This window comes from Amphibalanus amphitrite, unplaced genomic scaffold (assembly GCF_019059575.1).
Source record: "Amphibalanus amphitrite isolate SeventyFive unplaced genomic scaffold, NRLGWU_Aamphi_draft 000353F_arrow, whole genome shotgun sequence".
NCBI lineage: Eukaryota > Metazoa > Arthropoda > Thecostraca > Balanomorpha > Balanidae > Amphibalanus > Amphibalanus amphitrite.
Genome location: NW_024881847.1, coordinates 321,086 through 346,534, shown reverse-complemented (window position 1 = coordinate 346,534; position 25,449 = coordinate 321,086). Strand labels below are relative to the sequence as shown.

The 25,449-nt window shown below is 46.2% G+C and overlaps 1 protein-coding gene across 2 annotated transcripts in view; it reads right to left on the bottom strand.

Moving 5' to 3' along the window:
• Positions 1–25,449, bottom strand: part of LOC122389298 (receptor-type tyrosine-protein phosphatase mu-like) — an 86,810-nt gene that overhangs the window by 28,161 nt on the left and 33,200 nt on the right. For both annotated transcript variants that reach the window (XM_043381179.1, XM_043381180.1), the window contains exons 11-20: positions 16,339–16,476; positions 15,163–15,363; positions 14,717–14,854; positions 12,889–12,956; positions 12,321–12,546; positions 11,996–12,114; positions 11,626–11,815; positions 9,784–9,898; positions 5,231–5,433; positions 4,739–4,983 (exon numbers count right to left, since the gene is read on the bottom strand). In XM_043381179.1, coding sequence (XP_043237114.1) covers positions 4,739–4,983; positions 5,231–5,433; positions 9,784–9,898; positions 11,626–11,815; positions 11,996–12,114; positions 12,321–12,546; positions 12,889–12,956; positions 14,717–14,854; positions 15,163–15,363; positions 16,339–16,476 — 1,643 coding nt within the window. The remainder of the gene's footprint in view (positions 1–4,738; positions 4,984–5,230; positions 5,434–9,783; positions 9,899–11,625; positions 11,816–11,995; positions 12,115–12,320; positions 12,547–12,888; positions 12,957–14,716; positions 14,855–15,162; positions 15,364–16,338; positions 16,477–25,449) is intronic.

Sequence of the window (25,449 nt, the reverse complement as noted above, 5' to 3'; positions counted from 1 at the left end):
TTCCTCACATCTTCTTTCAAAAAGCTCTCAAGGATCCACGACCTGGACGCGGGGCTCATCATCAATGACCAAGGCCACTGGAAGGACAGCAGCTACCAAACCGCAGCTCGTGTAGTCCGGGAGCTGCGGGTGGTGAATGACTTCACCAGCCGCGGCATGGCGCTGATGTAGGACTGGCGCTCATGAAAGACAAAGATTAGCGCCATTTCTTCCTCCATGCCGTTGAAAAGATCACAGAAAACGCTAACCTGACACACGAAGATCGACTGAAATTGCTAACCAGGCTACAAAGTGATATGGGTGACTGTTGCCCATGATACCCCTCCCTCCAATGAGGCGCCAATAATCTACTAAAGAGGAGGAACTTGAGTAGTGGAGTACATAGACCAGCGTTCTGGTGTGACCGAAGCTGCATGAAATATCAATAAACAATATGAAAATGAGTGAGATGATGTTTTTCGTACTCCAGCGTAGATGGGTAGCCATACGGCTTCCACGGTTGACAGTGATGACATCAGTCATCTTTTTTATAATATGAAAATGATTATGATATTTGATATTGAAATGAATGATATTTTTTATAATATGAAAATGACTAGGAAATGCCTCATTATCATCCCGATTACAGCGTAATAGGAAAGTCAGAAACGATTTTAATTATATTGAAATCTGCCACCAAAATCCGAATTTTGACCTTGATTCGCGACCTCTAAACATCAATATTTTCCCATAAAAATTTGCGTCCCTTATTTTTTACGGGAAAGGAACTGGAACACCACCCGCACGCATTTAAAATCAAAAATTGATTTTTAAGTGCCACCTGTTCAGGCAGTTTTGCAAAAGTAATGATTTTGAGAGGCCCATATCTCAGCAGCGGCTTGAGCGATTGTCTTGCGGTAATTTTTATAGGGTAGCTGCATCCCTGCTACCAAAGGTCGGATACTCTTGATCTATGTGAGTGACCCCCACTGCACGTGCAAAATACAAAAAGAAGAGGTGCCAAATTTGTTCCCACTTCAGTAACTCGGTAATTACTGGGGCGATTTCGCTGAAACTTAGCATACGGGTAGGCACCCACGAGGCAATGCATTCCCATGTGTTGCGGTTAGGGTGCTACTGCACGTGCGCACGTGCAGGGGGCGTTTCCAGATCTCGAGAACGGCTGGGCCGATTGCGCTCAAATTTGGTGCACGGTTGGGGACCGGTTAGAAGGGTGCCGTGCAAAAGTCATTTTGGACCCCGTTTGCACGTGCGCACGTGCAGAATGCCGCTTCCAGATCTCAGGAACGGCTGGGCCGATTGCGTTCAAATTTGGCACACCGCTAGCGACCGGTTAGAAGAGTGCTTTGCTGAGTCCGTTGGAAGTACCCTCTCGCCGTTCCGCACGTGCAGAGCTCACTATCTCGCTCGCTCGTTCTTCGCCCATAAGGCGTTTTACTGGTTGTCAAAAAGTGTTGGAGACGTTTAATGATCTGAGATGACCTCAGGGGCATAAAGGGGTCACAGGTGCACAATTTTCCGGTTAACCCGGCAGTTGCTGGGGTATTTCGCCACCCACCGTTTGCTGGGGGGGGGGGGCGTTAAACGCCCCCAGCCGATAACTCGAGAACCAATAGGCGCAGCGAAACGCACGAGGCGGCAAACGACAGAACGCGACGAGACGCTTCAGATGAGTACTTTAAAGTTGAATTTTGAGGTCACAGGTCAGGTCAAGGTCAGGTCAAACACCTGAAATCGGGCTTTCAGTAGCATGGACTTCAGGACTTCGCAAAGGGCGCCTCTCGTCATAAACTCTGTCAAAACGGTGCACAATCCATCATATAAGGTCTACAAGAGTGTCAGCTCCATGTAGGGGTCAGTCAAGCATAGGTCAGGGTCAAGGTCAGGTCAACCGGGCAGGCACACATACCCGAAAATCAAAACTGATATTCGCAGCCTGTGACACATGTTTTATGGGTAATTTGGGGCGTAGAACACGATGGTGACATTCATTTTACCATATGTGTACGTGTTTGGCTAAAAAAGCTCAATTTAAGAAATGTATGTATCATGGTCGTGAAGTAGTCACGAGAAATTGCCAAGATTCAGATCAAGATTTTGGCAAATGCGAAACGATAATCAATAATCGAAGATAGCCATTTGATTGTTCATGGTATTGGCAGTTTAATGCCGTTTACGGCATGTCTGTATGTCTATTCTGTGATTTTATATGATTTTTTGAACATATGCCTTTTTGGTCGAAAACTCAGAAATCATGACGTCACTAAAACCTCGTTATCTCAAATTTTTTCCGACCGATTTTTTTAAAAGTTTGTCACAATAGACTTCAATCAATTCCCTACAGGTATCCAAAATTTGGCGCGCCTGCGGCGCGCCGTTTTTATGCTATGGCCCGGCGAAAAAAGTGGGGGCGTTTAACGCCCCCCCCCCCCAGCAACTCGCGGGTTAAAGGTAGTGTGCCAGCTTTCTTAGACCGTATGGAGTTAATGGCCCAGATAAGGAGAACCGGATTTTTAGAACTTATCCATACCTTCAAAACTCATGGAAACGTCTTAAATTCTTCAAATTTTGAGTACCCCAGTGCGAAATTCGCCCCGACGGGTTGTCGGTCGTACCCCAACCACATTTCACACCACTATGAACAATAAATGCACACACTGAAATCGCTATTACCGATATGCTCATCCAATCAAGTTTCGATAAACCCGTTCATCATCATCTCCTGCGGTTTCGAACACGCCTGTTAGGTGGCTTCTGATGCTCGTCGAGGTCGGAATTTTCAAATACGCGTGGTGCGTCGGGCCGCGCGCTCTGACTTCGGCCAAGAAAAATGCGTCAGCTGATCATTGTCATTTCTGCCACTTGCGTGTGGTGAAATGGGGTCATAACTTATAAGACGGCTTTTTCATATCAATTATTTTACATAAAATCATATTTCAAACCATAAATAATGTTCGACAGCCAAATAAAAGAAACAATACAATACGGGCTTACAGTTTAAGGCTCGACATTGTGTTGTCTACGATTAGACAGCTGATAACTCATTCCCGTACGTCGTATGGTCGTAACACTATAATGACCTTTGCTTATTGTCACAAGTGCGCCGCATTCGCGATTGTTGCCCGACGCCTGTTTGCAGGTGAGCCCACTACAGTTGTTATACATATCTAAAAACCGAAAAACTTTTAGGCGAAAAAGGCACTATTCCAGGCCCATTTTTGATTTTTGTTTTGCGATATTAGGTAAAAACAGAAGCTTCTTATCCTAGGAAAAATAAAATGGGAAATCTTTCAAAGGTGGCACACTACCTTTAAGTGTGTCATGTTCACCCCTGTCCTGATGTTTGAGCGTGTTTTCGGCTAAAAAAGAGCATTTCAATTTTTATCCATGACTTATAAGTTCTAGCAAGTCCCGAATTTGCCGACTTTTCCCCACACATTGCGATTCATGATTCATGAACTGGTCAATCCATGAATCATGAGCTGATTTGTAAAGTCAGCTCATTGTAGCTGACTTGTAAAGCCAACTCATTGTAGCTGACTTGTAAAGTCAGCTAATAAGCAAGGATCTTAACCCTCGCCCGTATAGGGGGGGGGGGGGGGTCGAACGGACCCCCCCCATGGTTTTTCGCGAATAACTCGCGTAAAAAGCGGCCGATCGCGACGAAACTTTCAGTACCCTCGCGTTCATCAATTTCACACCTACCCTGAAAATTTCATGACCCTGACCAAAATGACCTTTGACCTGTGACCTACTTTTCGAGACCATGTTTGGCTGGAATCGCGATTCGGCGTATGTCGGCTCGCATTAGCCGCGCGTTTGCAGTCTTTTCGTGGTTTCAAGCGTTCAAACATGTGATATGATGTTGCCCCCATGCATTAGGGTGGGTGTCAAGGTCACCTGAAGGTCAGGTCAGGTCATTGACCTTTGGTGACCTTGGTTCACTTTTTCGAGTTTTACATGTTTCTAGGCCAGTTTTTGGAGCTGAATTCGAATTTAGCAACCATATGAACATTTACGAAGTAGTTTTGATGCCTTCGTAACATGTTACGAAGCTGTCAGAGGCGGTTGCCACCTACTACGAATACCCTTACTGGTTGACCTGACCTGACCTGACCCGACCTGGCCTAAATACACGAAGACATCATCGGTGATCAAAACTAACATGATATTCGTGATCTGCACCCCGAAAACCCCATAGCAGCCACACTTTACGACGTTCTAACAGGTCCCGATTTTCCCGCCTTTGGGGTCATTGACCTGACCTGCAAGGTCAACCAATGACCTAGGACCTTAAAATTGGGTATCATCGGCTTCCTCTCGTCACGGGCAACACGCTCGTTTTTTCCGCGAAGCTCTAGCTTGATCATGGGGGCGAAACGGCAAGGGGGGGGGGGTCCAACGGACCCCCCCCCCTTATACGTTCGCGGCTGGAAAAACACCAATACGGGCGAGGGTTAAATTGGATACCTATCATCAACTTTCTCTCGTCACGGGCAACATGCTCGCTTTTTTCCGCAAAAGTCTGGCTTGATCATGGACCGAGTGACGGGGCTCCGCGATCGGGAAGATCAGGCCAGGGTTCAAAGATTACGTCAAAAGTTAGGTCAAAGATCAGGTCACAACTATGGATAGATTAGGTATAACCAAAGGTGTGCCTCAACTTCAGAAGGTCAAGGCAATGGCCAGAGCAAGGATCGAAGGGCGTCATAAGAGGTCGACTGAAGGACCCACCCACCTCCAGAGTGTATGAAGTGACCTCCTTCAGCCCGGTCACTGTGGGGCCGCACTGACGTCCGAGGTGGGCTGTCCGGCAGCCGGGCCCGTCGGCGGGCACCGTCAGCAGAGCGGGGCAGCCGTCACCGTGACACCGGACCCGGTACTCGGTGATTCGGCAGAGCGGCGGCGACGGCCTGTCCCACCCGACCGTGAGGCTGGTGGACGTGACGGTGAGCACGGTGAAATTGGCTGGCCGATCCGGACCTGACCCACCAAACACGGACGGACGTCAGCAGGGGGAGGCGGCAAAGCGCTTGGGTAGGCTGTCGGCTCAGTTAGGTAAAGGTGGTGTGGTACCGACGTTTAAAAGGGACCTTACAAGCTTATAGAAGAAACGGTTGCAGGAGTGTAACTCTTCCTGCATTCTGTTTCATGCATTATACAGTTACGTACTAGCTCGTCATACCACAGTAAAAATGCGATGCTTTGTCGAGCTCATCTTATACCGCACCGTAACTGCTCTGTCGTGTAGAGAAGCGTATCGTCTGCGGATCTGGCGAGACACCAACGCTGTTGTTCATCGAAACTTGAGCAAAGTAGCTGGAGTATGGTGTAAGCTCGATGATTTCGATTTCAGTTTGTGACGTTTTGCCGACCTTATCATACCTTGTATTCATGTTCCATGCACTTGCACTTAGTACAAGGACGTTAACCCTGTGAACATTAGGATCGAGTAATGCATTCATCCAAGTCAGTAGCATTATAAAAATGAATATCGTAATGTTGAAACGATCCAGAAATGAACAATAGTTAACCATGACACTCAAAAGCAATATGTAATTAGCCCGCGTATGACCTGCGGGGAGTATCTGCCTGAGGCTGCTCATAAATGGCAAAAAAAAAAAAACGCGACGCGTAGCGCCGTGAACTTTTGCGTCAATGTTGCTTTAACAATTTCACAAATTGTTTGGTATTGGTTTTCTATGTACATACGCGCCGGCCGAGGGGGGGGGGGGGCGGGGGGGGGGGGGGGGGCGGGTACGACCCCCCTCGCCGTTTCGCCCCTGGTGGAGCTAGCGCGTCGCGGAAATAAACGAGCGTGTGCGCCGTTACGAGACGCAGAGATTGATACTCGATTTTAAAGTCCTAGGTCAATCGGTGACCTCTGAGGTCAGGTCAAGTGCCCTAAGGCACGATTCAGTTTTTGGTGAATAACTTCGCAAAAAACGGCCGCAGAGCCGCGATTTTGGCAGCATCGTGTTCGCCTCGCTCAGGCGCATCGAATAATATACTTTTTGTTCGGGTCAGGTCAACTTAGGGTGTTGACCTCACGTCAAGGCCAGGTCAGCACCCCCAGGTCACAAAGTGGGTCGAAAGAGGTCATGTCGCACATCATTCGATTCGGCAGGTCTTTCTGAGTCCAGTGGTGGCTTTTCCGACTCGCTAGCTCAATTTGATCAAGAGTTATTGACGAAAAACTGATATGACCTTGATGACGTCATAAATGACGTCACGCAAGATCAACATTGCAAAAGTGACGCATCTAACCTTGCAAGGAGTGCATCAAATCACGATTCTGTGTGCTTGAGATAGTTGGAGATCGTTCCCGGTGCCAGAAAAGCGGTTTTCATTTTTCCCCATTGACTTATGATGGTGAGGTCACGAAACTGACCTGACCTCATATGACCTTTAGGAAACATCCGAGATATACAAGTTGTGAGACTCATAATGGATACTAGATCCTGCAAGTTTCACATCCCTGTGACATCTCCTCTGGCAGTGAGGGCGTTGCGAAGTTGCGACATCTGAAGACCGTGCAGAGGTTCACTTATGACGTCATAGGTCAGTGACCTGACCTGACCCAAAAATGCGGTTGGTGTCAAAAGATCCGGCTTGAATCAAAGATCAGGTATGCCAAATTTCAGCTCTCTATCGCCAGCGTGTTTGGAGCTATCGCGAAAAAACCCTATGGGGGGCGGCACCGCCCCCCCCCCCCCCTCGGCCGGCGAGGGTTAACCCTCGCCCTGGCAGGGCATTTTTAGCACGGTCTGGCAGGGAACCTCCCTCTCGCGATTGGCTCCTATGGCACCAAGAAACACCAAATTTGGTAGGTAGGTGGGCCCCCTGAATTTCTCGCCCCTGTGCAAATTTGGTTGCTCTAGGTCAATATGTAGGGGGGTTTTGGGGGTATAAATGCAAAAATTTCGCTAAAAACAGGTCAAAAGTTTTCGTTTATAAATTTTGATCTAATTAAGATAGAGAAAAAGAAAAGCACCAGTGAACTCAGCACGTCAAGGCGCGTCCAATGATATACTTCTTAGCTTGCTTAAGTGTACTTAAAGTTTTTCTTAATTTTTAAGTAAATTTTAACCCGCGCCCCAGTGGCGGTCTCAGCCAACATCGCCCTAGCGGGGGGGGGGCATATGTTACCACCCACCTCTAACTCAAAAACTAAGAGGGCTAGAAAGACGCGGTAAAAAGCAGTCGATAGCTCTCAATGCGTACGTTTGAAAGTATTTCGGTCATTTTTCACCTTAGAGCAATATTGGGGTCACTGGAGGTCATCAAAGGTCAAAATTTGCCAAATGTCATTATATTTCTCAGAAAACATGCATTTATCTCAGGAACTATGACAGCTAGAAAAACGCATGGAAAAGCAATCGATAGCTTTTAAACTCTTCTTTTGATAAGGTAATCATCAAAATTGACCTCTGGTCAACGGTTTAGCTTCCAGAGGGCAAAAACTAAAAAATAGCTGTTTTTCGCAAAGTGTTTTTCGACAATTACTTTTGACTAGAAAAAGCCATGACATTTCTATTGCCAGATTCGTGTTCCTCTTGTCGAGACGCGTCGAATAAACTATAATTTGACCTTGAAAGGTCAACTTAAAAATTTGACCTCAGGTCAAGGTCATGACCTGACCGGAAAAGGTCATGTTGCATATCATTCGATGCGTCTCAACAAGGCAAACACAATGAGGTCATCCCCAGCGTCCTATCTCTTTCCAATCGAGAGTTATTGGCAAAAATCTGTTTGTAGCCTCAAATGACCTCGGATGACCTTCCTAGAGGCTATCAGCAAAAAAGACACCTTGGTCGTCACGGATGGTCCAAATCATTGTGATTCTGAAATATTTGGACTGTTCCTATGCGTACACACGAATCTAGAGGCATTTCAATTTTTCTCCATTGACTTATACATAATGGTAAGGTCACGCCACTGACCTGACCTTAGGTCACGGATATAAAAAATCCGAGATATACAAATTGTAGGCGCCCATAACATCATGCAATCCACCAAGTTAAAACCTTTCTGACAAACACTGCAGGCTGGACATGACTGCAAACTTTTTTAGGCCTGGTCAGTTAACTTGAACTGGTGACCTGACCTGACATGACCTGGGGTCAAAATGATTGACGCGGCGGACTATTGTCTCGTTAATGTACGGTAGCCTCATGTAGACTTGTGAGTTGTGCTGTGCTGTGTTGCGTTTTTCTTTATGTGTTTGTTTGTGACTGTTATTTCTGTTATTTTTGATAGTGCTCCTAATCATACTGTCTGGATAGCCGTTTTCCCTGAATAATGTCGTAATAGCGTTGAGGCTACGCTCCATTGTTTGTAGATCCGATGACACCCGCATGGCTCGCTGGACTTTTGAGTTTAGCACTGCTCTTTTCGTAGACATGGGGTGCGCAGAGGTGAAATGGAGGACGATAAACGTCGAACGGAGTCGTTCTCTAATCAATTAAAAGTTATAGAAGAAAAACCGTTGGTGACCTCAGGTGACCTGAGATCGAGGTCATGTTAGGTCAAACATTGACCAAACTAGGTCAAGTTGCATTTTGATCGACGCGTCTTGATAAAATAAGCGGGATGGTGAAAGAATGACGTTTCTATGTCCCATACTTCTCGAGTTATGTCCGAAATTGCATGCCGGGCCCCAAAAAGTGACCTGACCTAAGGTCAAAGAAATAAAATTTCAAAATATACAAAATGTTCCTTCTGGTCTCCTAATATGTTTCTGAAAGTTTGATAGCATTCAGTCAAATGGTGTGGATGTAGCACAGCGTCAAACTTTTTATGAGGTGAGGTCACTTATCGTGACCTGGTGACCTGACCTTGCATGACCTAACACTAATTTTTTCAGAGGTGATGTAAAATTGTTTGATGAACAGCTATACAAAGTTTCAAAGTGGTAGCTTCACTGGTTTTTGAGTTACAGCGAAAAAACCAGAGGGGGGTTCAGCCCCCCCCCCCCTGCAGTGCGCGTGGTCCTAGGTTATCGAGTGTGGTCAATGACCCGAAAACCGGGAAAATCGGGACCTGTTAGAAAGTCGTAAAGTGTGGCTGCTATGTGGTTTTCCGGGGTGCTGATCACGAATATCGTGTTAGTTTTGATCAGACATGATGTCTTTAAGCATTTAGACCAGGTCGGGTCAGGTCAGGTCAGGTCAACCGGTAGGGGTTGTGACGGGTATTCGTAGTACGTGTCAACCGCCTCGGACAGCTTCGTAACATGCTACGAAGGCACCAAAACTACTTCGTAAATGTTCAAATGGTTGCTAAATTCGAATTCAGCTCCAAAAACTAGCCTAGAAACATGTAAAACTCGAAAAAGTGAACCGAGGTCACCAAAGGTCAATGACCTGACCTGACCTTCAGGTGACCTTGACACCCACTCTAATGTATGGAAGCACCATCAAATCACATGTTTGAACGTTTGAAACCACGAAAAGCTTGCAAACGCGCGGCTAATGCGAGCCGACATAGGTACGCCGAATCGCGATTCCGGCCAAACATGGTCTCGGAAAAGAGGTCACAGGTCAAAGGTCATTTGGGTCAGGGTCATGAAATTGTCAGGGTAGGTGTAAAATTGATCAATGCGAGGGTACTGATAGTTTCGTCGCGATCGGCCGCTTTTTACGCGAGTATTCGCGAAAAACCATAGGGGGGTAGCATCAACCCCCCCCCCTGTGCCGGCGAGGGTTAAGGGATTTATACCACATTGGGCCCACGTGTAGGCATTTATTTCTAGTATAAGCAGTTTACTAGTTCTCGCCGCACCTGATATTGGTGTAATTGTCATTCCATGTTGTGCAGTCTGGAAAGCTCCAGCGCAGATTGACCCCGGTCTCGTCCAGATCGAACGCTGCTATATCGGCCGGACCCTCGGACGGAGCTACAACAAAACAATGTGTGAGCAAATGACTGCAAAGTGAAAAACAGCACCCAATGAACACTTACGTTTCAATAGATCATTTTGACAGCCAAATAGATGTGAGCGTAAATTCCTAAAGTTAATTAATGTTGAGCTCTTATTCAATATTTTTATATAAGGTCATCAGGGTAATACGAATAGCCTGCGTGTGGGTATAGGGGAGACCCGGGAGGTATGGCCCCCGGGAGGTATGGGCCATAGCAGTTTTGAAGAAGTGCTGCGAATTTTTACACATTTGACCACGTAAACTGGTAGCAGCCATTTCGTTACACAACCCACGTGATTTCCAAAATTTTCCTTGCAGTCTTCTTCGGCAATGAGCGGTGATAATGCGCTTGTGTCCTCTTCGAGTAAAACACGGTAAGTACATACAGAAAATTCGTGATAAATTTGAACCAGGCTTTTCTTTAATATTTTTTTTTGTGCCCGACCCGGGCTTTTGTCGTTAGTGGCACACCTTCATACTTGGTTAGTACGTACACTATATACACGGCAGTGGTACGAAATTACCGTTTTCGGCACCCGCTACGCGCGACAGCCTTGACCGCACGCTTCCTGTCACGCACCCCAGGTGGCACCGCACTGGTGCGCACTCTGGGGCTATCCCGATTTCTCGGGCCCGGCAGGTCAGAGGGCTGCTCCGGGACATGAAGCGAGGCCGTGCCCTCGGGACATGTCACCGGACCGAAGGATCTGTTTAAAGGCGGATCAGGCCCGTGTTCCTGGCCCGGCCGGGGGGCGCTGGCTGGCACAGCGGTAATCCCCACGACCGAGCGAACACTTCCCAGTTACCATGCCATCTCCTAGGAGCCGGCCGAGGAAAACGCTGCCAGAGGTCAGCTTTGATCCAACGACCTCCCGCACCAATCTCGTTTTATTATGTTAGGCCATCGCTAACATAAAAATTAAAGCATGCAAAGTATGACTGGATAGACAATTTGAAGCTTTCTTGCAAGATTATGAGCTGAGATGCTACGCGCATTCTGGCGTCCTAACCGGGAGGTTCGGGCCACCCACCCCTAAATCAATGAAATGATGTTTTCATTGAATATCCTCTTCAATAAGTTTTATTTTTGTCGCACAAGGTCGAAAATTTAAGTACAAATTGCATTCGAACAGAAAAATATAATTTGTCTTATTTCATGGAACATGATTAGAGTTTACCAAAATACATATGTGCCCAAGTGACCTCCATGAAGTAAGCTGTTGGCCGCTTGCGCGGTACCTGGGCTGTAAGAGAGCTCAAGGTAGAGCCCAGCTACACGTATTATCTCAATATCGAGGGAAGAATACGAAACATGGCACCGGCCCATACCTCCAGGGCCATGGCCCATACCTCTTGGTGTTTGATTGATCGAAAAAGCGCATGATTTATTTAAAATTATCTCGAGACAAAATAGTTGATCCGAGATGTCTAATATCAGGCACACTTTACAGGCGAAAGGCAATTTCAGGTACACAGAGTGACAAACCAGGTCTAGCCACTGTCCACTGGAAGAAAATTGCCTTTTAACAAAACCGGCCCATACCTCCCGGGTCTCCCCTACCTACATAAGTCACCATTTTACCAGTCACCAGGCGGCAGGCACCCCTTCTTATAGTTCATGCTGAAAGAGAAATGGAGTTGTGTGCCTGCCAATTTTCTACGCGTGTAAAATCATTCGGAAACGAAAGGCGTTTGTTCTTACCTCGGAGCGGACTATCAAAATGCACAGCTGACGACACTCCTGGGGCTATGGTGACAGCAGAAACCGTCACGACGTAGCGAGAAAACGGCACTAGAGCTGGAAGCCGCGCGGATGTACTGGTGACATTCTGAGTGAAGTCCTCATTGTCCGCTTTCCTTGCTTGTCCCTGACATGCTAAATATTGTAAATGCTGAAAAACATCAACACTGTGAGAGGTAAGAAGGCGTGTAATTTAACCACCTTATCCCTTCACCTTCCCGTTTATAACATTTACATGAAAATATGGCTTCATTGATACAACACCTGCCTTCTTTTGACAGCTAAAATGTTCTCTGGACTATTTTGGTCTTCGGGGCATGGACAATCTCACCGTCAGTATCACAGTGTATTGCCGGATTTGTCCATTGGGCCGTTTCGGTTCTTTCCAGGTGGCGACGTGGTTTCCAGATTCATCTGGCTTTACTTCCAGGTCCAGCACTTGGGACGGAGCTGCGGTATAGATCGATCACCGTGACCATAAGAAGGATGTTTTAGTATGATAGAATTTGCTTCATATAAGCTACGTCAAATTGGTGGAAGAAGGGACCTCATGCTGTAAGTGTAAGCAAATCAAGAAGTTACGCGCAACGGAAACGATGACTTTTGAAAGACGGATGCCGTGCAAAGGCGAAGAACAGTGCACACAGTTAACTCACGGGCTTCATTTGTCTGAAAAGTCACTGAAGACGTGGAACTTGTTCCCTTTCTGTTTTCCGCCACCGCCACAAGGGTGTAGCTGGTGAAGGGGTACAGTCTGTCTAGCCGTACCGTCTCCCTAATGCCGCCTCCAGGACGGACGCTACCACGACTCATTCCCGCCGACACAGGGCTGAGCGTCCATTGTAGCTCGTATGCACACGCCTCCTCTGCATTGCTCAGACGCTAGAAATGAGCACGTTCAAGGAGGGAACGTCAAAAAATTGATTTAATAGAAGGCTGTAACCAAGGCCCTAAATACAACAGCAAAGGCTGTAACAGAAAAGCGCTATTGAAGATTATAGGTAAGCGTTAAAGAGGCACACTGTCCCTCTCAAACTCAAGAATCGCGACAGCACTACACGACGACAATACCATGTATGCTTGTAGGAGTGAGCGCTCACATGTAGATCCAAATCTGATAATCAAACCTGAGTCGAACTCGTGTCAGCTTTAGAAATGATGTGAGATCTTTACCAAGCATAAAAATGCGCTGGTAAAAAAAAAACGGAATGATTATAAAAGTACCTCGATAATTATGCTGGCCGAAATGCTGGTGACGTCTGTGGCAGTTGGTGTACTGATCTTGCCTGGCTCTGAAAAAATAGCCGAATTATCAATCTTTCAAGTTTTCCCACAATACCTGTTTTCACGACGGCCATCTGGTAGGTACACATTTGGTACAAATTTGGTCAGATTTGGTGCAGATTTGGTCAAATTAGGTTCAGTGTGTTTCTTCGTAGCGCTCGGCTACCATGCTGCCAAGTGCTTGTATGCCTTCTTTGTCATACTATCAGACATTATCATCGACAAAAACACTGTAATGATGTCATAAAATTAACCCGCGCCCTGCTGGGGTTAATGTAATGTTTGAAAGGTGAAGTGTGAACACCCTGTGTTCTTCGCAAATATCTCAAAAAGAAGGAGGCGGGGAACACCGCCGTTTTTGGCACACCTTATTATACATCAATTCTGCACGTGTTGTAAAAATATCAGACTAAGGTCATTTAAGCTCAGGTCACCAGGTCACTTGAAATGACCTCACCTCATAAAAAGTTTCGATGTCTGCCATAGCTACACCGAGTGACTGATCGTTTTGAATTTTCGGTGATTGCTTAGTGCAACAGCATGTACAAAATGTTTATCTCAGAATTTTAATATTCGATGACCTAAGATCAGGCCAATTTTGCGACCTCCCGATTGTAAGAAGTCAATGGGAAAAACTTGAAGACGCTTTTTTGGATGAAAGTCATTATAAACACTCCCGAGCACTGACTTACAACTAACTTAGACACACTAAACATGAAAATGGTATCCGTGACCCCCTGTTTATGCCCCTGAGATCATCTCAGGTCGAGAATGGTATCTAACAGTTTTTCGCGAATAACTTTTTATGGAGGCATGCTAGAGCGATGAAAATACCTTGGATGTGTTCAGCTCGACGATACTGATCGACTGATATACAAGTTGACCCTTTCCGGTCAGATCATGACCTTGACCTGAGGTCAAATTTTCAAGTTGACCTTTCAAGGTCAAATTATAGTTCATTCGATGCGTCTTACCAAGAGGAACACGATGCCGGTAAAAGTAAACTCGTGCAAGGCTGAAGTCAAAAGTTATTGCAGAAAATCTGTTTCCCAAAAAAGTCGGCTATTTTGGCAGTTTTTGTCCCCTGCAAGCAAAGCCGTTGGCGTTAGGTCAAATCTGAGATAAATATTCAGAAAGGGCGGTAATAGGAATGTCGAATGCGCTTTTCCGTGGCGCTGCATCTCTATTGGTTCCCGAGCTATGCTTTGGCTTCTTGGAAGTTGTCGACATTCGACCTGAAAATCGGCGAAATTTTGCCTTCAATGACCTCTGGTGACCTGACGTTTGACCTGACCAAAAAAGTGAGAAAAAAATATTACGTCACTATTTTTGACGCTCTTTCGAACGCCACTTTCCGTGTATCGCTAGGTGGCCCAGGAGCCGATTTAGAAGGTGGGTGTTCAAACACCCCCCCCCCTCCAGCAAGGCGTGGAAATCCAGGACCCCCAGCGAGGCGCAGGTTAAACGAACTAGGTCTGCAATTTTAACATGTGTAGAAAAGATGTGTGCGTGATTAAGTGTGTCAAAAATAGCGATTAGCGAATCACCATTTTTTGAGATATTTGCGAAAAAAACTAAACAGGGTTACATAAGTTAGTGTACCAGATTTATGGTACGTACACTCCTTTACTTCAAGAATGGCTGCTTTGAGGGGAACCTAGTCATTTTGTCAATGCTTTCTGAAGTGCAGCTATTATCAAGGTCATGTGACTCTCGTACTTACTTCTGAAGTGCAGCTATTATCAAGCCATGCGGCTCTAGTACTTACTTTGACAGTCGGTGGTGACGTTGACGGTGAGCACCTTGGTGTCGTTGGTGCTGGTGCCGCGTTCTTCATCCGTGATCACCATCCTGACCTGGTACGCTGTCTCGGCTTTGAGCCCACTGGCTGTCAGGGTAACGTTACCTGAAAACAGCGCGAATATGCGGTCCGGAAAACAGTCATGCCAAACACCTTTAGTAATTCCCTAGGCTGTTCAGCAACTCCACGCATTGTTGTTGGAACCAGATACAATTATAATTGAACGATCTTTTTGGGGTCATAGCATTGTCAGATCAGAAGCCGGATTAACTAGGGCGATCGACCATTGTTTTCGGGTAGCTGTTTGGTTAATCGTGTGGTCCCTGTTTGGACCTGGGGTGACCCAACTAGTCCCTTGCAGCCGGGGTCTCTTGGCTACTCCCGGTCAGCCGGTGAAGGTGCTGACTACTGACCGGTAGCCGGGGACCGCCACTCCGTCTGGCCGTTCGTCCAGACCGCCGCGCTGCCGTCGCTCCTGCGGTACTGGATGGTGTAGCTGTAGGCGCCGGTACCGTACCCGTTATCGTAGTCCTCCCTCCACACCGCATGGGTGATGCTGAGGTCGGTGAAGCCGACATTCACCAGCGCCGGTGGGTCGCGGAACCACGGCGGCACTGGAACGGCAAGGTTGGGTATGCAATTGGCCGCATCTGCTCGTAGAAGCAGCAAACGAATCAAAATAAATGTCACATATATTAAGTTATTGTGAGCTTGGTGACTTCAAGCCAGTTTCACGGGTCCAATAAACCAAATTTCATAACATAATTTTTTAGACGGTCACTTAATCGGAGTTAATAGCCGTTTTCACGACGGGCTATCCGGCGAGTGCACGAAATTTGACCAAATCTGTACCTAATCTCTTTTACAGCAAATATCTCTATGAATTTATTTTAGTGTTTTAATCTATGATACTATCTGATAATATGACAAAGCAGGCATATAAGCAATTAGTGCAACCCTAGCTGACAGCTACTGAGACACACTGAACCTAATTTGGCCAAATCTGCACCCAATCTGCACCAAATGTGCACCAAATGTGTACCAGATTGCCGTCGTGGAAACATGGCTGTTATCTACCGTGCATTTCAAAGCTTTTTATATGCTAAGCTAAATTATCGTTCACAGGAAACAATTTCAAGACTTCCTGATCAAGGCAATAAAATGCCACTTTGTGCATTCTCCCTCAGAGCTGGAGAATTAGAGGTTTGGGGGGACGGGGAATGCTCGAACATCCCCTGAAATTTAAAGGTAACCATGTAATGATGCTCCAGTGGTTGCTGGCATTTCACCTGAGACACAAACTGCTTTGCGCAAGTCGCGATGATAGTGATGCTGTTGGAAAAACGTGCCTATATGTCCTTCAATACGCAGGAATTCGACGCTGCCACTCACCAGGCACTGGAAAAGCATCCCCTGGGATTATGACAAATCTCTACCTCTGCACTCCCTCGCCGCACAGCCTTTCCAAGTACTATCCGCCGAGGACTCACAGTCCACACCGAGAACTCACAGTCCAGGGGAGAGCTCACAGTCCCGACTAAGAACTCACAGTCCAGGGGGAGCGCTCACAGTCCTGACTAAGAACTCACAGTCCAGACAGAGCGGCGGCTCGAAGCCGTCCTCACAGCCGCTCTCACACTTGCCACTGGCGCCGTCGCAGCTGCTGCCTTCTCGACACCGGCCGCAGCGCGAGTTGCAGTCGGGCCCGTACGTTCCCCTGTCGCAGGCTGCACACGGGGCGGATGCCGTCAGAACTGACAAATGATGAACAGGATATGAACAGGCGTTCAACAAGCATTTAGAGACTTTAATGCCACACTCAGAGACAATCTTAGCACACGCAGAAACAGGTGACACATCGAGAGACAAAAATAATGCGTCCGGAGACAATAAGACACGTTTGGATACCTACAGTGTGATGCCTTTAATAGGGACTCTCCCAGTTCCCACCCTCAAAAAAGTTAACCCGCGCCGGGCCGGGAGGTGTCTGAACAACCCCTGTGGTTTTTCGCAAATATCTCAAAAAACGGTGGCACAGAGCGCCGCTGCTTTTGGCACAACTGTTCATGCATTTTACCCGCACGTGTTGTGAAAATTTAAGACCCAGGTCACTCAAGGTCAGGTCACCAGGTCACGCCAAGTGTCATAGCTACACCGACTGAACGATTGCCTTGAAACTGTCAGCGATTGATAGGAGTAAGAGTATCTATAAAACGTTGATCTCGGAATTTTGATATCGGTGACCTAAGGTCAGGTCAATTTTGCGGCCTCTCCGTTATAAGTCAATGGGAGAAAATTGAAAAGCGTCTGTTTTGCACGAGCGCCAATCCACTCCCAACATTGGGATGCAGGTAAAATTGACACACTGAACCGGAAAATGGCAACTGTGACCCCTCGTTATGTTCCCGAGGTCATCTCAGGTCACGAATAGTATCTAACAGTTTTTCACTAATAACTTCTAATAGAGGCATGCTAGAGCGATAAAAACACCTTAGATGTATTCGGCTCGACAATGCGGATCGACTGACATGCAACATAACCTTCCCCGGTCAGGTCATGACCTTGACCTGAGGTCAAATTTTCAAGTTGACCTTTCAAGGTCAAATTATAGTGCATTCGACGAGAGGAAAACGATGCTGTCAAAAGAAATGTAGCTCTTTTGAGTCATAAATTATTGCCGAAAACACTTTTCGGATATTTCCGGAGTTTTTGCCCTCTGGAGGCTGAACCGTTGACCTGAGGTCAAATTTGAGGACATATTTGCGAAAGAGCGTTAAAAGAGCAATCGAATGCGCTTTTCCGCGGCGCTGTACCTAGCTCTATCGGTTCCCGAGTTAGCCGTTGGCAGTTTCCAAAATGTTGAAATATCCAACAATTTACCTTTCGTGACCTCTGGACTCTGGTGACCTGACCTTTGACCTGATCTAAAAAATGACCGAAGTGTTCTCGTCTTTGTTTTGGACGTTCTTTCGAATACCACTTACCACGTGTCGCTACGTGGCCCAGGAGCCGAGAATGGGGATGTTCAGACCCCCCCCCCCCCGGCCCGGCGCGGAAGTCGCGGAGCACCGGCCCGGCGCGGGTTAATGAATTGGCATTAAAGTGATGTACCGTGGTTCAGAAAGAGCAAAATGAATAGCTATCTAATTTAAACGAAAAATATTCACTGTTTTTTTTTTAGATATTAGACTTTTATTTTCTGTAAATTTTCGGGGCCTCCGCTGTTCCGACGTCATTTGGAAGCAATAGTTTGGTATATTAAAAGTGCGACAGATGTTGCGCGCAAGGCCGTATGTACCACCACAGCATACCAAGTTTTAAGTATAAGATTTAAAAATCGCTACAACTGCAAGGAAGTCTCAAAGTCTAAGGGGGTATTCAAATGCATTAGTTCCTTAGGATCCGAAAACTGCATAATTTGACAGTAAATATCCCGCGCCCGGCTGGGGGTCCTGGATTTCCACGCCCTGCTGGGGGGGGGAGTGTGTTTAAACACCGCCCCCCTTGTAACTCGGCTCCTGGGCCACGTAGCGATACGCGGAAGGCGGCATTCGAAAGAGCGTCAAAAATAATGACGAAATCACTTTTGTCAATTTTTTGGTCAGGTCAAAGGTCAGGTCACCAAAGGTCATTGAAGGCAAAATTTCGCCGATTTCCAGGTCGAATGTCGAAAATTTCCAAGAAGCCAACGCATAACTCGGGAACCAATAGAGCTACAACGCCGCGGAAAAGCGCATTCGATAGCCCTATTAACGCTCTTTCTCAGTAATTCTCTCAGATTTGACTTAACGTCAACGGTTTTGCCTGCAGAGTGCAGGGGGCAAAAACTGCAAAAAGTAGCCAATTTTTGCGGCAACAGTTTTTCTGCAATATCTTTTGACCCAAGCCCTGTACGAGATTACTTTTACAGGCATCGTGTTCCTCTTGTCAAGACGCATCGAATGAACTATACCTTGACCTTGAAAGGTCAACTTGAAAATTTGACCTCAGGTCAAGGTCATGACCTGGCCGGAAAGGGTCATGTTGCATATCAGTCGATCCGTATCGTCGAGCTGAACACATCTAAGGCGTTTTCATCGCTCTAGCATGCCTCTATCAAAAGTTATTTGCAAAAAAACTGTAAGATACCATTCGTGACCTAAGATGACCTCAGGGCATAAACAAGGGTCACGGACACCATTTTCATGTTCAGTGTGTCTAAACCACATGTAATTCGGTGTCTGGGAGTGTTTATAATGTCTTTCTTCCAAAAGAGGCGCATTTCAATTTTCTCCCATTGACTTATAATGGGGAGGTCGCAAAATTGACCTGACCTTAGGTCATCGATATCAAAATTCTGAGATAAACATTTTGTACATGCTATTACTCTTAGCAATCGCTGAAAGTTTCAAAGCGATCGGTCACTCGGTGTAGCTATGACAGACATTGAAACTTTTTATGAGGTGAGGTCACTTCAAGTGACCTGGTGACCTGACCTTGAATGACCTTGGTCTGAAATTTTCACAACATGTGTAGAATTGATGTATGATAAGGTGTACCAAAAACGGCGGCGCGGAGCGCCGCCGTTTTTGTGGGGGGGGGGTTTCTGCTGGGGGGGGGGGGGTGTTCAAACACCCCCCCCCCCGCCAGCAGGGCGCGGGATATTACCGGAGTAAAACATTTCTCGATGTTGTGAGTGCCCAAGCTGGTAATTGCAGGCCAGGGACCCCAGCCTAATGGTAAGGTGGGATAGTCACTTAAATTGGACTTTTTTTTTCTAAGCCGCCGCCCATGAATAGACGACCAGGAGTATCCACCCACTGACCCGCGCGACACATAGAACCTTACGTTAACACCACCCCGAAACATAATACATCAAGTCGCGACACTCCCTGCTAGGAGAATGAAGAAAACAAAATCAAAGCTGGAATAAGCGCGGTAAGGCCCTTGATAGTATGGTATATGGCTTAAAAGAGAAGCAAAGAAGTCAAGGCTAAATGTAGCTTGACTGACCACTACACCTTCCCATTTAAGAATAAGCCAAAGGATCAGTCATTCCATCGGTTAGTTAGGTTAATCGTGCAGCGCATTCACACATTTTTGCGGGGGGGGGACAGTATCTGGTCTGGGTTCGGCAGAGTCAAATGCCCACTGAAAAGAGCCGCCGAGCTAAGCAAGCTTGTTGCTCAGCGAACTCAAATCAGCGGGCAAACGTCAGGGCGTTATTTGAAGTGTTACGTATTGTTACGTAGTTTATAAGCGGTCGAAATATATCATGTTGTTACAAACATGAATTCGAGAATGCGAACACAACACATACATGAGTGACTCCACGAAAAAGATATAAGGAAAATACATACACGGTAGCGTAACTAAAGAAAAAAAATGGAAAGCACAAATATTAAAGAGGTCAAAATACAATGATGACATAGTGAGATAACGATTCATCGAAGTAGACCACCTCTCGCTCTGGTTTAGGTATATATGCATAATACCTATGTTATTGTAAACACGCAGTGGCATTATGGGTCTCCTTCATTATATCACATTGTATACAAATATACAGACAAAAACAGTGCGGGGGTGAACTGTGACAGCATGAAAATGTATAAAGTTATTGTAATATAAAATGCGTGATCAATTGTGTCAGTTCAGTAAGAATCAAAGAAAAATTGTTTTAAGAGACCTTTGATATGTCTCTTGGAGGTTGGAACGTCTCGTAGGTTTGGGAACTTTGGCCCCATAACTTGGTTCCAAAGCCTGGGTCCAGCCCAACGTACTGTGTGCGTACAGTATAATTTGTGTGTAAATGTTTCCTGGAAGTGATGAAGTGAACGGGTGGTTCGGAGCGGTTCAAAAACAGTAAAAAGTTCGTCAAGAGGCGTGGGCAAAGTACCATTCAACTTTTTATGCATCAATAGCATCATTTGTAGCTTGCCCACGTCTCTCAGACGAAGGATCTTCAGCTTCTTAAAAATGGGTGCAGTGTGGGCAAATCTGTCTTGTCCATCAATCATTCTTACTACACGCTTTTGTAGTTTTTCAAGCTTCTCAATATAAGTTAAATGTGTATTGCTAAAAAGCATACAACAGTAGTTAATATATGGTTGGAACAGTGCATTGTACAAAAGTATGAGCTGCTTAGGCAAAAGAAAATGCCTAACTCGACTTATCAAGCCTACGTTACGACCTAACGTATGAGCAAGATAAGTAATATGGGATTTCCATCTCATATCATCATCCACATACATACCCAAATATTTCACAGTTTTAACGAACTTGATATTTTTTTTTTTTGCATGTCCGGAGTCACCGGTATTGTATTAGGTAATCATCGAATAACTGATAATGTGCATATACAAACACACGTGTAGGTATACACCGATCGGTGGCACCGCCAAGCAGGAATGGCTGGAAAAGGATTCGCAAGTTAGTATTGTTAGAGTGAGGACAGTTAGTGTTAAAGGTTTGTAAGGGAATGCTTGTCGGTGCCAATCAATCAATCAATATGACAACCAGCGCAGTCGGTGGTCCACATCTGGGCGCCATCGCTCGGCCCGCCACAAGGCTATCTCAGCCCCCAACAGGCCGAGGCCCACCACCTCAGACAGCCGAACGCACCAGATATCACACCCGTTATCGGCCCGTGTCCAGGACCAGAGACAGCCGCAACACAAATTCCATCATTGTGGCCCATGAGCGCCCGCAACCACACGCCATCCTGGCCGCGGCCAGCGGTTCAACGTCCAGGCGCAATAGCCCAGTCCCGATGTTATCCCTGACGGCGTAGGCCCGTCGTCGACAGTCAAATGGTCCGGTCGGGCGCAGCCGACCGGACACCGAACTCGACCGGCCGTCACGCCCGGCCCAGGCCAATCCTAGTTTGAGAGGCGCAACGTCATTGTTCCTCGTAGCGGCACCAGGGGGCCGGTAGTCGCATACCATCCAGACTACGGGTAGTGTGTCCTAGGCCGCCGCACTCCCCAGCAGGCGGAGGCCCGCCGCCGCTGGCAGTCGAGCAGCCCCAAGGGGTCAGGATGCCGCTGCCGACAGCCGAGCGGCCCCCAAGAGTAAGACGCCATCCAGGGGGAGCCGCATCGCATCTGCCAGCCGCAGATGAGATTAACACCAGAGAGAGAAACAGATACACTTATATCACTTTTAGAAATATTATACAATTGGCAAACTGTTTTGTCAGTGTTTAGTGAAAGACTGTTTGATTTAAACCAGTCTGTGATTTTAGGCATGGTGACATTGATGATGCTTTGAAGATGGTTTTCATCTTTGCCTTCTATAAAAATTGCCGTGTCATCTGCGTAAAGATACGCAGTAAAATCGACAGATATAGTGGGAAAGTCATTAATGTATATAAGAAAAAGGAGAGGTCCTAAAATGGAGCCCTGTGGCACGCCTATGTCTACTGGGAGGAAGCTAGATCGGACATGATCTATTTGTGTGCATTGGGCACGATCCTGCAAATACGAAGTCATCATTTTATGCGCATCTCCACGTATACCATAAGCATATAGTTTTTTTAGTAAAACATTTTGGTCCACCGTGTCAAACGCTTTTCGTAGATCAAGATATAGGCCACATACAACATTGCCTGCCTCAAAAGCTTGGCTTACCTTCTCCTGAACCAAAATTAGAGGCATATAAGTGCTTCTATTACTCCTAAAACCGAACTGATACTTAGATAACGTATCGTTGAAGTTAAAAAAAGTATCGAGCCGATTAAAGACCAGTTTTTCCAGTATCTTCGAGATAAAAGGCAGTATACTTATAGGTCTATAATTGTTAAAGCTCTGTTTGTCTCCGGATTTATAAATCGGCTTTATAACAGCTCTTTTCAGGGGCAGAGGGAATACATTTTGTCGTAAACAAAGATTCATAAGATATACAAGGTGTCTACGTATTACACGAAAAGTTGCTTTAAATATGCGTGCATTGATACCGTCGATCCCAGCGCCAACATTTTTCGTACCTTTTACGATTTCTTCAAGTTCTACTTCATTTGTATCTGTGAAAGATGATAGTGTATTTCCTATTTCACTAGGAAAGCTTCCCAATGGGTCGATATGACTAGGGGGAATCAGTTCCTCCAGTTGTTTTCCAACCTGTGAGAAGTACGAGTTGAAAGATTTAGCAATCTTTTCTGGATCTTTGACAATATCATTGTCAATCTTAAAAGCGGTAGATATTTTTCCTTCAGGCGCGTTGCCTTTAGTCATTTCATTAAGTATTCGCCAGGTTTCTTTAGGACCACAGTCATGCAGTGCAGTTTGGTAGTAAATCTTTTTAGCATTCCGTAAAACTTTAGTGAACATGTTCTTATATTTCTTATAACTGCTTATGTTATAAGTACTAGTAGTAGGATGTTTGCACTTGATACGAAACAGCTCATTTTTCTTATTAATTGAAGCGAGTAGGCCAGGAGTGATCCATGGCTTAATTGGCGTACTTTTGCGGGAAGGTGTATAGGTACTACTGTACCTAGCAATCCCGGACGTATACGCATCAATTAAAATTTTACACGCATTCTCTGCATTTGTTTCCTGAAAGAAGTCTGTCAGTTGTAGCAAGGGAATTAAGAGAAGGGGCGGAGTAAACACTGCTGCATCGTTGCGGTTGACCCAGCACCGCGGTCCACTATTGTTCGGCGGATTGTTGCAGAGAGAGAGAACATATTGCTGCGTAATGATCTCGATAGTAAAGCTGTGATACAGGGGAGCTTGAGAGTCGTTGAAGAGATCCCGAGAGGGAGATGAGATCCTGAGATGGAGATTAGATCCTGAGAAAGATCTTGAGATGACGTCCACCTGGGAGAGATGTAGGTATAGATCCTCCTTGCATACAAATACATCTGATGGAAGATGCTTTTTAATTTAGAGGCTTGATGATTCTGTTCATTGTATAGACCATGATGCACGAGATGCTTCTTCACTGCTCGGATTAGGGATAGAGGGGTCCGATCAGCTGGGTTTGCGGCACAGTTGGGTAGGTGAAGGACAGGGCATTCGAAGTCCCGATAACCACTGCCAAACATATGGTGGTAATTACGTTGATAAATTGAATGTGATCATTCGTCCAGTCACCTATTCCTATATCACTGGCCTCCCCATTAAGAAAATTGCCCACTTAATTCGTATTAGCGTTGCTAGTTTAAGTTGCCCTCGAGATTAATTAGTTTGACTGTCCTAACTGAGCTTCGCTAAACTCCCATCGGCCTTATCCTAAGATTCATCCTTTACCATTCTCACTCTCATCCTCTCTCTACGTTCGTTCGTCATATATTCACCCCAAATTTATTTAGCGCCCCTCGAATTCCCTCCGATGGTGTTAGGTGCCTGACTAATAGCGATCTCCCAGGCGAGATAAATGTCTCTTTCCGAAATCCATATGCATGCTCCGCTAACCGGCGACAAAGATACTAATCGCAGGGCCGTCCAGAATAATTATGCACAAATATCCACCCTGCTATTTTATGGGATTCACTACACGTCCGATAGACTTATGGTACACACATACACGATTTATATCCGACTTATCTCTCTACCGGGAGAGATTACCTATGCCCTCTTCCGGTCCGCGTGCAACATTCCCGTTCACGACCCAGGGACCCTAGTTCATATCCTGGAACTATCCTTAACCATGGGATTTACTCTTCAAGGCCTTACGTGTCCTGGAGTACATGCTTCCCTCCCCTGAGGCTGTCCAGTACCGATTAGAGTACCTTTACGAAATAAGTATGAGGACTTATCCGGGACACTACGGCTCGCCTTATCCGCCCTTTGGGTGACTCACCCCTGACCCTCGGCTTCTTGCCTTTGGCATAACTTACTCTCCACTGCACTGTGCCAATCTTCCCCTTCCCCCTGCCGTAGAAACCTCTCACTGCCTTCTCACCCAGTGTTACCTAAGCGGGAAAATTAACAGTGGCCGGTACCACTGGCGGAAAACGTGTATATGCCCTGCGTACGTGACGGTGTGTCCCTCTTAACATTCCGGTCTGGACGTGGGTTTAGAGAAGTGCATCTGTGTCTCATACAGTCATGCTGGTAAACGTTACGCCATAGGAGACGGGCAAACAAGCCGTCTGTGCCTCACAATGCCCTGTGCCAATATTGGTGGGGTAATTATTGGCGCTAACTCACAAGAACGCGAATAACAGAAACGCATTATTTGTCCAAACCTAATAGTAATTTCAAGTCCTAATTCTGCTGCACACGTGAATCCAACCATCAGTTCTCGTATACAATCCTAGTAGACCTTGAACCGCTCTTGATTTAATCAGATGATCTAGAACCAATTAGAACGCACCGATCTGCCGTCTGGTTGTGATCCACCGTATCATAGTGAATTACTGAATGCTCAAACGGAAATGACTCCTTGAAACTCGTTCGATAGCTTCTGATGGGCTACTAGTTACCTATACAAATTATCTTTATAGAGTGCCAGAACATTGTCATAGGGATCCCTAGCCTTCATAGAAAATCTAATTCAAATCATCCTATTAGCAGTAACCAATGCACATCAAACGAACTGCAGTCCTAGATATCATATAGCATGTCATATTTAAAATTATGCATTAACTGTTTACGTTCTTATCCCGTTGCAACTTTCCACAACTAACCATGTTTCTATACGATGACCTTCACAGACCGCACGCGCCCCAATTACGGCTAACCCACTGCCCCTGTTGTGGCTGCTCCTCGCGCCCT